Source organism: Stegostoma tigrinum, chromosome 26 (assembly GCF_030684315.1).
Source record: "Stegostoma tigrinum isolate sSteTig4 chromosome 26, sSteTig4.hap1, whole genome shotgun sequence".
Taxonomy (NCBI): domain Eukaryota; kingdom Metazoa; phylum Chordata; class Chondrichthyes; order Orectolobiformes; family Stegostomatidae; genus Stegostoma; species Stegostoma tigrinum.
The window spans coordinates 14,057,016-14,071,504 of record NC_081379.1 but is presented as its reverse complement, the minus strand read 5'-3'; the positions used below and the strand labels follow the sequence as shown (position 1 = coordinate 14,071,504).

Genomic DNA, 14,489 nt, shown 5'->3' with positions numbered 1-14,489 from the left:
CATTGGGGGGGAGGGGAGATTTTGAAGCTTGTGAAGTCCACATTGATACCATTGGGCTGCAGGGTTCACAAGCGGAATATGAGTTCCTGTTCCTGTAACCTACGGGTGACATCATTATGGCACTGCAGGAGGCCCATGATGGACATGTCGCCTAAGCAATGACAGGGGGAGTTCAAATGGTTCACGACTGGGAGGTGCAGTTGTTTACTGCGAACCGAGCAAAGCAGTCCCCAATGCATCATCCTCCGACACTTCTGCCATCTACAATCCGACCCCACCACTAAAGATATTTTTTCCAACCCCACCCTTGTCTGCCTTCCAGAGAGACCACTCTCTCCGCAACTCCCTTGTTCGCTCCACACTCCCCTCCAACCCCACCACAACTGGCACTTTCCCCTGCAACCGCAGGAAGTGCTACACTTGCCCCCACACCACCTCCCTCACCCCCATCCCAGACCCCAAGATAGCTTTCCACATCTGTCAATGTGGTATACTGTATCCACTGTACCCGTTGTGGCTTTCTCTACATTGGGGAAACCAAGCGGAGGCTTGGGCACTGCTTTGCAGAACACCTCCGCTCGGTTCGCAACAAACAACTGCACCTCCCATTCGCGAACCATTTCAACTCCCCCCTCCCATTCTTTAGGCGACAAGTCCATCGTGGGCCTCCTGTATTGCCATAATGATGCCACCCGTAGGGTGCAGGAACAGCAACTCCTATTCCGCTTGGGAACCCTGCAGCCCAATGGTATCAATGTGGATTTCACCAGCTGCAAAATCTCCCCTCCCCCCCAATGCATCCCAAAACCAGCCCAGCTCGTCCCTGCCTGCCTAACTTGTTCTTCCTCTCACCTATACCCTCCTCCCACCTCAAGCCGCACCTCCGTTTCCTACCTACTAACCTCATCCCGCCCTCTTGACCTGTCCGTCCTCCCTGGACTGACCTATCCCCTCCCTACCTCCCCACCCATACTCTCCTCTCCACCTATCTTCTCCTCTATCCATCTTTAGTCTGCCTCCCCCTCTCTCCCTATTTATTTCAGAATCCTCTCCCCATCCTCCTTTTCTGATGAAGGGTCTAGGCCCGAAACGTCAGCTTTTGTGCTCCTGAGATGCTGCTTGGCCTGCTGTGTTCATCCAGCCCCACACTTTTTGTTATGTTGGATTCTCCAGCATCTGCAGTTCCCATTATCTCTAACTTAAGGATTTGTGTTCATTATACCTCACATCCTAAGTTTCACACACAGACCATGCTGTTTAGCTTTGTGTTGAAGTGAAAGCCGTCCAATCGAGTTGCCCACAGAAAACATAGGCTATTGAGATTTCCTAATGCCTGGTTACATACCAGCAATGAGAGCAGAAATGTCTATAATGGGCACAGACGGGGGAAAAAAATAAAGAGTTACACACAGCAATACTGTAAGAACTTGATAATAGAATAGTTAGGTGTTTTTTTTTTGACCAACCCAAATGGGCCAGGGAACCTTTTTTTGGGGCTGTAGACTTCTATGACTCTAAAACATGATCTGTACCATTGAATATGAATGAAAACAATGCAGCAAAGTAAACTACGTTAAATCCTCCAGTCACTGACATCTTGCAGTGAAACCCACATTCCTGTTAACAAAGCAGAAGACAGAAAAAGGGCAGTGAATGAAAAATAAGAAAGGTGCAACAGGAAGTGGGTGGCCAGGAATAAACAAAGGAAGCAAAGAACAATTTACCAGAATAATAAATCATAATATCAAACAGCCAGAAGGTCCCACAATTCTACAAGCAGAAGCCTCTACAAGCAGAGGCATTTGGCACAGTCCAATCCATCTTTCAAATGTTCTATTTCTGCACTGGATACAGGAAGATAATATCTGTACAGTTGTCTTTGTTTTCACACACACACTCCAGGTAAGCAAATAAAAATAACAGATGCAGGTTGAAAAACTTACTTCTCACCCAATCTTTTGCCTGTCCCTCCTAAAATCAATGACATTGAGTAGCTTTTGACAAACAGCTGATCATTAGTTGTGAACCCACATCATGTGGTTATTTAAGTGTACAGGAATTAATTCCTTGCAGAATCCTGTTGTTACCTAATACCTATACATACAAAATCACCAGCACTGGAAACTCCAGCTAATAGGGGTTCCTTTCCTAAGCCCCGGCACGGTGAGGCCAATTATATGGATGTCAGTGCTGCCCAGCACTGTGTTGGTTCAGAGATCTCCCACTTCATGCCAATAAAGATTTACTGCTTGCCCTTGTACCCTCTTTAGAATAGACCGATGTTCCTTGGAAGTAAAATGATCAGGATAAAATATTACGCATTGTTTATTTATTAATTGTCCTTCTTCTATTATCTCCACACATACATATGCAGAGCTACGTTCTGACTCCCTTACTATCGCTAGATACTGGGTTCCCTTAAAATCTTAAATTTTCTGCTATTTATTGCGTAGCATGAGGTTTCATTTAACAGCATTACAGCTGTAATTAACCTTCCCAAATTCTAGCATGCAAAAATGAAAGGGAAGAATTACAAAAACGCAGAGTCACGCATAGTAGCTTGCTTCCTGCACCTGGAGTGTTTTCGAAAAAATTCATCCTTCTCTTCAGGCGGCAAAGGCATCAAGACAGCGACATTCACCATATCCATCTCAGATTCCAATGGATCTTCAATGCTTGATGGAGAGAGAGAACCCAATGGTTCTGACAGCCTTTCCTGCTGTTTCAAGTAGCTGGATATGTTTTGCTCCCATCCTGTTTGTGAATTTGCAGCTTCATATGGTCTATGTGCTTGTCCAGGACTATCGCACCTACCCGAACTTTACACATCATTGGACCTGGCCTGGCATCGCCCATGCCTCTTAGCCATGTTGGGACATTTTTATGGATCCTATGCCAAACTTCATCCTCTGACGTACACTGTCTCTCTCATTTAGTGGAGTCTGGTGTCCGGCACTGGCGTTCCTGATGCCATTTCACCATTTACTCCCAGGTCTGGATAGATCATATTTAATCTCATGTGGCGTCTTCTATCCATTAGCGGCTTTGCTACAGCTATCCCATAGTTGCAGGAGGATGGTCCTATAAACAAGTCGGAAATGGGATAGTTTGGTATCTAGTGAGGACATAAGCCTTTCTTTAAGCCTGCCTTCAAAGTCTGGACTGCTCTTTCTGCCAAATTATTGGATGATGGAGTGGTATGGAGCTGTCCTTATATGTTGAATTCCATTTGACTTCAGGAAATACTCAAATTCCCTAGTGGCAAATGATGAAACGTTACCTGTGACCAGGAGTCCATGTATTGCAAAAGTCACATACAGTTTTTCTTTGTTGTGCCCATGTTTCTCAAATAAGTCTACCCATATCCAGCTACTTTGAGTGGGCACGCACAATGACAAAGAACATTGAGCCCATGAAAGGACTTGCAAAGGCAACAAGCAACTAAGTCCAGGGTTTACCCACTCAATCCCGCAAATGTAGGGGAAGTGCTAACAGTATTTTCTGACACTCTGGGCACTGTCCCACCAATGCGCTACGTCCGCATCCAATCCTGGACACCAGACATAACTTCATGCAAACATTTTCATTTTAGAAACCCCTGAATGACTGTGGTGGAGTTCAGCCATTATCTGGCAGCAACCTTTGCTTAGGACAATTACTCTTGCTCCCCAGAATAATATGCTGTCCTGTAGAGTGATCTCCTCTCTCCAGGTCCAAAAAGGACCTGATTCGGACGGCCAGAGATAGTAGGAACTGCTGATGGTGGAGAATCTGAGATAACACGGTGTGAAACTGGATGAACACAGCAGGCCAAGCAGCATCAGAGAAGCAGAAAAGCCTGACGTTTCAGGTCGGGACCTTTTCTGAAGAATGGTCCTGACCCGAAATGTTAAGCTTTCCTGCTCACCTGATGCTACTTGGCCTGCTGTGTTCATCCAGCTTCACACCATGTTATCTGATTGTGATGGCCCTTTGGTTTCATCCATCACCACCAGCTGTTTCAGTTTTACCAGGACCAGATCTTTTTTGCATCCAAAGTCTGATATTGTCAGCTGAGATCAGAAGTGTGCCAAGAAAATTTAAAACTATTTACGGTATCTTCCAGTTGGTGCAGACTCAATGCATAGCATTTGTTACTTGTCCTCCTGGATGGTGTTCCAACTTGTAATTATATGTACTTGGTATTAGAGCCCACTGCTGAATTCGGCCTTAAGCTATGGGCAGCACTGCCTTGACTTCTTTAGGTAGATCTAAAAGGGGTTTGTGGTGTATTCTAAATGTAAGTTACAAATTTACATTTATAAAAGGTTTTGGTGGAACTTTTTGACTCCAAATATGACTGCCAAATCTTCCCTCTCTATCTGGGCATATTTACGCTCTGCATTAGCCTGGATGCATACACTATTGGACACTCCTCTCCATCGGGCCACCTATAAGCTAATACAACCTTGATGCTATAGGGGGAGGCATTCCATGTCAATACCAGATCTCACCTGGGATCATAGCATACCAGCTGGGGTAGCACAATGGTTAGCACTGCTGCCTCATAGTGCCAGGGACCTGGGTTCATTTCCAGCCTCGGGCAACTGTCTGTATGCAGTCTCTACGTTCTCCCCACATCTGTGTGGGTTTTCTCACATAGTCCAAAATGTACAGATTAGGTGAATTAGCCATGATAAATTGCCCATAACGGCCAGGAATATGCAGGTTAAATGAGTTTGCCATGGAGAAATGCAGGGTTACAGCAATAGGGTAGGGGAGTGAGTCTGGGTGGGATGCTCTTCAGACAGTTGGTATGGACATGTTGGGCTGAATGGCCTGTTTCTACACTGTAGGAATTCTAGGTATTCTAAGGATGATAGCTGTTTATTCACTTTCCTAAAAGATATGGCTTGGCTAAGCAATCATTTCCAAGGCTGACCCTTTGTTTAATAGTTGATGCAAAGGTGTAGGATGCAGGCCATGTTATTTTACAAACTTTCTGTAATAATTCACCAATCCAAGGAAAGACCTAAGCTCTGGTACAGATGTGGGAGCTGGAGCACCTTTATTCACCCTCAGTTTATCTTCCAATAGATGTAACCCAGTCTTGTTGGCTCAATAGCCCAAGTAGGTCATTTGGGGTGTCTGGAACACACATTTCTCCCTTCTGAAGTATACGCCCACCTTAGAAAACTGGACTGGTTTGATGATTCCTCTGCCTTCCAGCTTTTTAATTTCTGTCTCCACTTTTGCCCAAATGGCAAATGACACAGGGTGGGCCTTGCAGAATCATTGAATTGCTTCCTGGTCAAGATGCAATGCAGCCTTCGATCTTTGGTTAGTCCATGGAACTTCCTGAAAAACGTCTGGAGTTCACTCAGGCAGCCATTTTCTAATCTAAAAATGTTGAGCCAATCAAAATGATTCCTTCTCAACCAATTTCGCCCCATGAAGCAGGCGCCTGAGCCTTTTACTACCATCGGTTGTTTCTCATACAAGACCGGAATCGAAGTTGTACCCTTAATCTGTAAAGTTCCCCGGTATATGTTCTCAATGTAGCTAAGGTCTTGTGCAGACTTAAGGGAGAGTCCACAGTGAATTTTGTTAAAGACTGCTTCTGCAATCTTAGAAATGGTTGCTCCAGTATTGACCTCCATTAGAACCAGATGGCCATTTAACAAGATGTTTATTTGATTTGGTTGCTAAACAACTTAACAGCTCCTAACCAGATATATGTGGACCTTCCAGGGCGTGCACTCTCCTGGATACCAGCCTATGAGTTCTCTTACTCTATTTGGGTCTATTGGGACTCTTTTGCTGTCTCAAGTCCACACACCGACAGCAACTACAATGACTTGCCACTCCAGATCCCAAAGAAAATTTTAACCATTTGGCTGATGCTCAGTTTTTTTTGGGGCTTTGCTGTGGGGCTGACCTAGAGTCCTCAGTTCAGGGTGTGTCCTAAGTGAGGCTCTGCAACTGTCTTCACTCAAGTGGAGTTTCCAAGCTCAGTCAGACTGTCAAGGGTATCCACTTCTATTGCAATACCCTACAACTCACATGCTCCACTTACTGCTTTTTCCAATGATGTAGCCAATTGTTATACCTGTTTGAAGTCCAGATGAGCTTCAGCTTGTAGGTGCTTATGCATAATTACACCTTTATACCCACATACCAAACAGCCTCTGAGCATCTCATTAAGGGTTAACCAAAGTCACATGCCTCTGCCTGTCATCTTAAGCTAGTCAAAAATCCTGACATATATTCCCCTGGTTCTTGAACTGCCAGATAAAACCAATAGTGTCTCAGAATTAGGGGAGGCTTGGGGTCATAATATTCCTTAATTAAATGCATTAACTCTTGAAAGGTTTTGGTACCTGGTGCCTCAGGGAAAGTTAGGTTCCTAACAACCAAAAAAAGCCACGGATCCACAAGCTGTCAGGAGAATGATTTGTTGCCTTCCATTTGCCCCAATATCATTTGCTCAGAAAAAAATAATACATTCTTTCCACATACTAGGCCTAGTCTTCGGCAGCAGAATCAAGTAAGTCAAGCTTCCAACTGATGGCGTGATGCCAGAGATGCCTAGCCCAACTCAAAGACAATTGATGCAAGTAAATTTCTACAGGCGTATGCTTTCTTCATGTTGCCAGTGAAATAACACCACAGAGGCTGGTATCCCGTCACCAAGTCAACCTTTATTTACAAGTGGAAAGTCTTTGACACTGATCCAGCTCCCTCAGAACCATCTCTCAGAGTGAGCAGAATCTCTGACACTCCTGCTTATATCTGTCAGTCAGAGCTCCCTGGTTGGACCAGATTAACAGCCCAATCAGGGAACTCGTATTCTATGAGGTCCACCAGGCGGACCTTGTCACATTCACTACAGCATAATGTACATTTGCATAACACTTTTAACATAATAAAATCTCCCAAAGTGTTTCACATGAGCATTAAAAAATGTCTGCTGAGACATATAAGGTCACTAAAAAGTTGGGTCAAGTTCGGAGATTTTTACAGTATGTCTTAAAGGAAGAAAGTGAAGTAAAGGCAGAAAGGTGTATAAGGGAGTTCCAGATCTTCAGGGTCTAGGGTACAGAAGACACAATCACTAATTGTGGAGCAATTAGAGCTCACAAGGCCAGAATTAGAAAAGCACAGATATGTTGGACCGCCTGAAGCTGAATGAGTTACAGAGATAGGAAGGTGGTGAGGCAACAGAATTATTTGTAAATAAGGATGAGGATTTTACAGTCAAGATGTTTTTTGACTGGGAGCTAATGTAGTGTTGCAAGCAAGTAATGCAGCATATTGAGAAAGCTGTTTGTAATTGCTTCGTTCTGTATGGCACTGAAGTAGATGGCCATACAACTTATTAACCCAAGATGATAAAATGTGAGGCTGGATGAACACAGCAGGCCAAGCAGCATCTCAGGAGCACAAAAGCTGACGTTTTGGGCCTAGACCCTTCATCAGAGAGGGGGATGGGGAGAGGGAACTGGAATAAATAGGGAGAGAGGGGGAGGCGGACTGAAGATGGAGAGAAAAGAAGATAGGTGGAGAGAGTATAGGTGGGGAGGTAGGGAGGGGATAGGTCAGTCCAGGGAAGACGGACAGGTCAAGGAGGTGGGATGAGGTTAGTAGGTAGATGGGGGTGTGGCTGGGGGTGGGAGGAAGGGATGGGTGAGAGGAAGAACCGGGTAGGGAGGCGGAGACAGGTTGGACTGGTTTTGGGATGCGGGGGGGTTTTGGGATGGGGGGGGGGGGAGAGCTGGGCTGGTTGTGTGGTGCAGTGGGGGGAGGGGACGAACTGGGCTGGTTTAGGGATGCTGTAGGGGAAGGGGAGATTTTGAAACTGGTGAAGTCCACATTGATACCATTAGGCTGCAGGGTACCCAGGCGGAATATGAGTTGCTGTTCCTGCAACCTTCGGGTGGCATCATTGTGGCACTGCAGGAGGCCCATGATGGACATGTCATCTAGAGAATGGGAGGGGGAGTGGAAATAGTTTGCGACTGGGAGGTGCAGTTGTTTGTTGCGAACTGAGCGGAGGTGTTCTGCAAAGCGGTCTCCAAGCCTCCGCTTGGTTTCCCCAATGTAGAGGAAGCCACATCGAGTACAGTGGATGCAGTATACCACATTGGCAGATGTGCAGGTGAACCTCTGCTTAATGTGGAATGTCATCTTGGGGCCTGGGATAGGGGTGAGGGAGGAGGTGTGGGGGCAGGTGTAGCATTTCCTGCGGTTGCAGGGGAAGGTGCCGGGTGTGGTGGGGTTGGAGGGCAGTGTGGAACGAACAAGGGAGTCACGGAGAGAGTGGTCTCTCCGGAAAGCAGACAGGGGTGGGGATGGAAAAATGTCTTGGGTGGTGGGGTCGCATTGTAGATGGCAGAAGTGTCGGAGGATGATGCGTTGTATCCGGAGGTTGGTAGGGTGGTGTGTGAGAATGAGGGGGATCCTCTTTGGGCGGTTGTGGCGGGGGCGGGGTGTGAGGGATGTGTTGCGGGAAATACGGGAGACGCGGTCAAGGGCGTTCTCGATCACTGTGGGGGGGAAAGTTGCGGTCCTTGAAGAACTTGGACATCTAGGTCGTGCGGGAGTGGAATGTCTTATCGTGGGAGCAGATGCGGCGGAGGCAGAGGAATTGGGAATAGGGGATGGAATATTTGCAGGAGGGTGGGTGGGAGGAGGTGTATTCTAGGTAGCTGTGGGAGTCGGTGGGCTTGAAATGGACATCAGTTACAAGCTGGTTGCCTGAGATGGAGACTGAGAGATCCAGGAAGGTGAGGGATGTGCTGGAGATGGCCCAGGTGAACTGAAGGTTGGGGTGGAAGGTGTTGGTGAAGTGGATGAACTGTTCGAGCTCCTCTGGGGAGCAAGAGGTGGCGCCGATACAGTCATCAATGTACCGGAGGAAGAGGTGGGGTTTGGGGCCTGTGTAGGTGCGGAAGAGGGACTGTACCACGTAACCTACAAAGAGGCAGGCATAGCTGGGGCCCATGCAGGTGCCCATGGCCACCCCCTTAGTCTGTAGGAAGTGGGAGGAGTCAAAAGAGAAGTTGTTGAGGGTGAGGACAAGTTCAGCTAGGCGGATGAGGGTGTCAGTGGAGGGGGACTGGTCGGGCCTGCGGGACAGGAAGAAGCGGAGGGCCTTGAGGCCATCTGCATGCGGAATGCAGGTGTATAGGGACTGGACGTCCATGGTGAATATGAGGTGTTGGGGGCCAGGGAATTGGAAGTCCTGGAGGAGGTGGAGGGCGTGGGTGGTGTCACGGACGTGGGTGGGGAGTTCCTGGACCAAAGGGGAGAAAATGGAGTCCAGATAGGTGGAGATGAGTTCGGTGGGGCAGGAGCAGGCTGAGACGATGGGTCGACCAGGGCAGGCAGGTTTGTGGATTTTGGGAAGGAGATAGAAACGGGCCGTGCGGGGTTGGGGAACAATGAGGTTGGAGGCTGTGAGTGGGAGGTCCCCTGAGGTGATGAGGTCATGAATGGTGTTGGAGATGATGGTTTGGTGCTCGGGTGTGGGGTCATGATCGAGGGGGCGGTAGGAGGTGGTGTCGGAGAGTTGGCGTCTGGCCTCGGCGATGTAGAGGTCAGTGCGCCATACTACCACTGCGCCACCCTTGTCTGCGAGTTTGATGGTGAGGTTGGGGTTGGAGCGGAGAACTTATTAACCCATCTGTGGCCAGCACACACAACACCAAACAACAAATGCTGTGCATTTTTAATTAGTGCACTGGTAGCTGCTTCAAACCTTAAGTCATTTCATAAAATAATGCAAACAAACAAGCTGCGGAGAGAACTAGAAATTGTTGAAACTTCAGCAATGGTCAATACCCTCTGAGCAAGAGGGAAGAAAATTGATGGGGGCAGTAAGAGAATTGTTAGTTAAACTTCAGACATCGTACTCAATGTTTAATAGTGAAGCCCCTCACCTCCTTACTAACCACTGCTGCAAATTCCTCGAATGTCAGTTCTCCAAGCATGCAGCGGTCCCAGGCAACACGCTTCTCTCCACTTAAAATCGTTTTCCATAGCCATCCAGCCTGAAGACTGTTTCTAAATTCCCACTCTGTTGAACACAAAAAGCCAAAGTTACGGATTATAAAATAATGGAGGTGGTGGAGCTAGATTTTAGCAAATTGCAGGTATTTACTATCTTTCAATATATCCCATACACTAACATATACTTTACCTACAGGCATTCCACTCCCCAAACCTTGCAGTGAAGAGAGCAAAGAAGCTGTTCCTGGTTCTTTCCTCCTAAAACTAAAACATTTTAGTTGGAAAGATGTAAAAGCAGCCCAAGAATAATTTAGTCTGTCCAACTGTGTCAGTCCCTTCAAAACAATCTGTGGTGTCAGCTCACTTCTTCATTAAAAGTGGAACAGATAAGATTAGAAATGCAGAATTGCAAATGCAATCCTTTGTCCCATCACCATGTGAGAGTTGATTCAAGGATATATTTAAATGCAAGTTCAGCTTCAATTCTATCTTGCTATGTGCTTATTGTTATGTATTTTTAAAAGCTTGCAATTATTCCTATGTGAGCCAAATTAAGCTACTCACACCTAACACTCAAAAGATTATAAGAAAAAAAAATCATTGGATGTAGTTTAATTCATTTTAAGGAGGTCTAAAGATTGCATTTCACTTATAATTGTTTACTTAAATCAGTCCATGGCTGTCAATCCCATTTGCGTTGAATTAGTTCTTAATAGTCATGCCAAAACTTACTTTTGATCCTCACTTAAACAATTTTTTTAAACATTATTCCATATTTATCTTTTCATTTTTTTTTAACCTCAGAACTCTATAAAATCATGTCACCCTGTTCAATTAGAAAAGCTTAAGTTTTCCAGATTCTCTTCACAGGTCCAACATTAACTGTCAGAAATTAGTTACCGGAGCCTTTTGTTTCTCAGTGCCCAGATTAGTATCTTTCCAAATTTCCACATATGAGTGATTATTGAATGGTATTCAGGAGAAGCAACTTTTCATTTCTGTAGCTTGAGGGCATTAAGGCTAATTATATTGCCTGACTGTCATCCCAGATCAGGTCAGTTAACTAGGCTTTTACCGGGTAACAGTCAGTGAGATCCTTGTGCTCTCAATAAGCCATGAGGCAGCATCAATCTTTCTTGTGTGCCTATTTTAGATAAAATTTGTTGTCCCATTTAAAACAGAAGCCTGTAAAAGTTCCCTTCTGAAAGATTTTTTGAAAAGAAGACAAAGAGAATTTTTTCGCATTGCTCACCAGCAGCCAATGTGGCTGGAGAAGGAATCAGAACTCCACCCATTTCAAAAATCACAGCCTTGTACTGCTGAGACTTGGTGTGTTTCCATCGAGATGAGACCCAAACTGGTACATAGAGATGTCTGCAGGGGGACACAATATTCCATGCTTTCGCCAAGAAATATGGCGAGGCATAGCTAATTCCAAAGACACACATGTTGGCCGAACCGCTGTGGAAAGAGACAGAGATTACAAAAAAATGATATCGCAAAACAAAACACAGAAAAATATTCCTGAATGAACAGCCTAAGAATGCTGAAGTTGTTAAAGTTCAAATGCTGGATTATGTCATGCTTATGCATATCAGCAAAAGGAAATTAAGGAGAAAAAGTATCGGCATGAAACTGATGAGCCTGAAGGTGGAGCCCTTTTGTGTTCTCCTTTCCAACACTATATGTGGAGCAGCAAACATCAGAAGCTATAATCCCAACTACACCCTGTCATCAGTTAACAGTGACAAATTAGAAGAAAATCACAAACCTGTACACATAAACCACATCATAAGAGCATAGTTCTAGATCTCAATGTGAAACGTTAAGCTATTAATCTCTCCAAAGATGTTGCCTAACCTGATTTTTTAAAGATGTTTTTATAATAAATAGATCTTTGTGGTTCGAATCAAATACAGAAATTTCCAAATTCTCTTATTTATAGCTAGGAACATAGGAGTAGGCTACTCAGCCCATTGAGCTTGCTGCATTCTTCATGAGCTGATGGCTGATCACCTTTATCAACGTGACATTCCCACACTATCTCCCTTGATGTTAGTAAAATCCAGAAATCTATTAAATTCTGTCTTGAACCAGTTAAATGACTATGATCCATCATCTGTGGTACAGAATTCCAAAGATTCAACCAGTGAAAGAAAAAATTCCTCCTCATCTCTGTCCTAAATGGCCTGTACTTGTGTCCCAGTTCTAGATTAGTCAGGGGAATCATTCTATCAACATCCAGCCGGTCATGTCCTGTAAGAATTTTGTAAATTTCAATTAGATTGCTCCTCTTTCTTTAAAACTCTAGAAATTATAGACCTGGTTTTCTCAATCTTTCCTCATAGATATTTTATCATCCCAGGGATTAGTCTGTTGAACTTCTGTTGCAGTCCCTCTTTGGCTATGATGTTCTTCCTAATATGAGCAGACCAAAATTGACCAAAATAAGTTTAAAGTCTGATCGCAAATGGCAATACACTATTGCAACAAAACAATTTGATTACTGTACTGAATTCCTTGTGAAGGCGGCCAATATACCATTTGTTTTTCTATTTATCGGCTGCACCTGCATCCTAACTTTCAGTGACATATGAATAATGCCACCCAGATCTTAGCGCCCAATAAAAATTGCAAATTTCTCACCATTTAAGAAGTACTTTTTCTTTCTTTCCTCCAAAGCAAATAGCTTCATCCTTGTTTACAATATAAGAGACTTAAAAAACTCCAACCGAACCGGACAGGTTAGAAGCAGGGAGGATGTTCTCAGTGGTGAGAGTGTACAGAATCTGGAGTCACAGTATGAGGATTCGGTGTACACGATTTAGGATGGTGATGAGGAGACACTCTTCACCCAAAGAGTGGTGAGCCTGTGGAATTCATTACCACAGGAAGTAGTTGATGCCAAAACATTGAATGCATTAGAGAGGCGACTAGATATAGCATTGGGGCAAATTGGATCAAAGGTTAATGGGAGAAAGCAGGATTAGGCTATTGAGTTGGACAATCAACCATGATCCTGAAAAATGGTGCAGCAGGCTCAAGCAGCCAAATGGCCTCCTCCTGTTCCTATCTTCTATGTTTCTACACTACGATCTTGGCCAATCACAGAGCCTGCCCAAATCCCTCAAAGCCTCCTTCTATCCTCTTTACAATTCATACTCCTAACTAGTTTCCGTCAAACTTGGAAACATTACATTTGGTTGCCATAACCAAATATTATATATCGACTGTGAACAGCTTTGACCCCACTGATCCTTGTGATACCCAACAGAAATGGTCTGGCAGCTATGAACCATTTATTCCTCCTGTCTGTTTTCTATCTGTTCTATGGATTGAGGATTGATGAATGAGGATTGAGAACTGAGAATAGGGCGACCAGCGGTTAGCACTCCTGCCTCACAGCACCAGGGCTGGGTTTGATTCCACCCTTGGATCACTGTTTGTGTGCAATTTTCACATTCTCTCTGTGTCTGCATGGTCTTCCTCTGGTGCTCCGGTTTACTCCTATAGTCCAACACTGTGCACGTTAGGTGGATTGGCCACACTAAATTGTCCATAGTGTCCAGGTTTGTGCAGGCTAGGGGGATTAGCTATGGAAAATGCAGGGTTACAGGAATGGGGTAGGGAGTAAGTGTGAGTGGGATGCTCTTTGGAGAGTCAGTGTGGGCTTGATGGGCTACTTGGCTCACTTCCACACCTTAGGGATTCTTTGAAGATTACTACCTCAATCCCACTTGCTCTATAATTTTGGCTACTGACCTCCTATTATGGATTTTATCGAAAGCCTTCTGAAAATACAAATACACACAGCCACTGGTTCTCCTTTATTTCTGCTACGAATAACAATCTCAAGAACTTCAACAGGTTTGTTAGACATGATTTCCCTTTCATAAATCTATGTTGTCCATACCGAATCATATCATTATTTGCTACGTACCTACTTATAAGATCCTTTATAACATATGCTAATGCTTTTCTTACAACTGACTTGAAACTAACAGATTTGTGGTTCTCCATTTTCTCTCTTACTCCCTTCTTAAATAATTACACACACCTGCAGAAACTCTTCCAGAATCTAAATAATTTTAAAAGGAAACCACCAAAGCATACACTACCTCTATGACCACCTAGTTCAATACTCTAGGATGCAGCTCACTTGGTCCTTCAAGTATTTTCTCTGGAGCACTACCTCTTTATTAATATTATTTTTTTCCAATTCTTTATTTTCACAAGTCCTTTGGTTTGCTAATGTCCTCCTCCTTGAAGACATTGTTATTATTTATTTTGAGTGTTGTCCACTAAGTTCGCCAGCCACCACCTGTAATGTGTCCACATAATCATTGCTATTTTTTTCTCCTTTCCTGGACCTAAATAAGCTTTTCCAATCTCATCTTTCAGTTTGACACTAGCTTACAAACCTCATATTCTAATATATTCTTAACAATTTATTGATCATCCCTTTATCCACGCCCTAAATTGCTACCCAAACCCTTTTC

The 14,489-nt window shown here is 44.5% G+C and overlaps 1 protein-coding gene across 2 annotated transcripts in view; it reads right to left on the bottom strand.

The window, feature by feature from the left end:
- Window positions 1–14,489, bottom strand: part of LOC125464324 (acyl-CoA dehydrogenase family member 10-like) — a 53,882-nt gene that overhangs the window by 39,059 nt on the left and 334 nt on the right. For both annotated transcript variants that reach the window (XM_048556630.2, XM_059654983.1), the window contains exons 2-3: window positions 11,243–11,451; window positions 9,921–10,057 (exon numbers count right to left, since the gene is read on the bottom strand). In XM_048556630.2, the coding sequence (XP_048412587.1) occupies window positions 9,921–10,057; window positions 11,243–11,438 (333 nt within the window). In that variant the 5' untranslated portion in view covers window positions 11,439–11,451. The remainder of the gene's footprint in view (window positions 1–9,920; window positions 10,058–11,242; window positions 11,452–14,489) is intronic.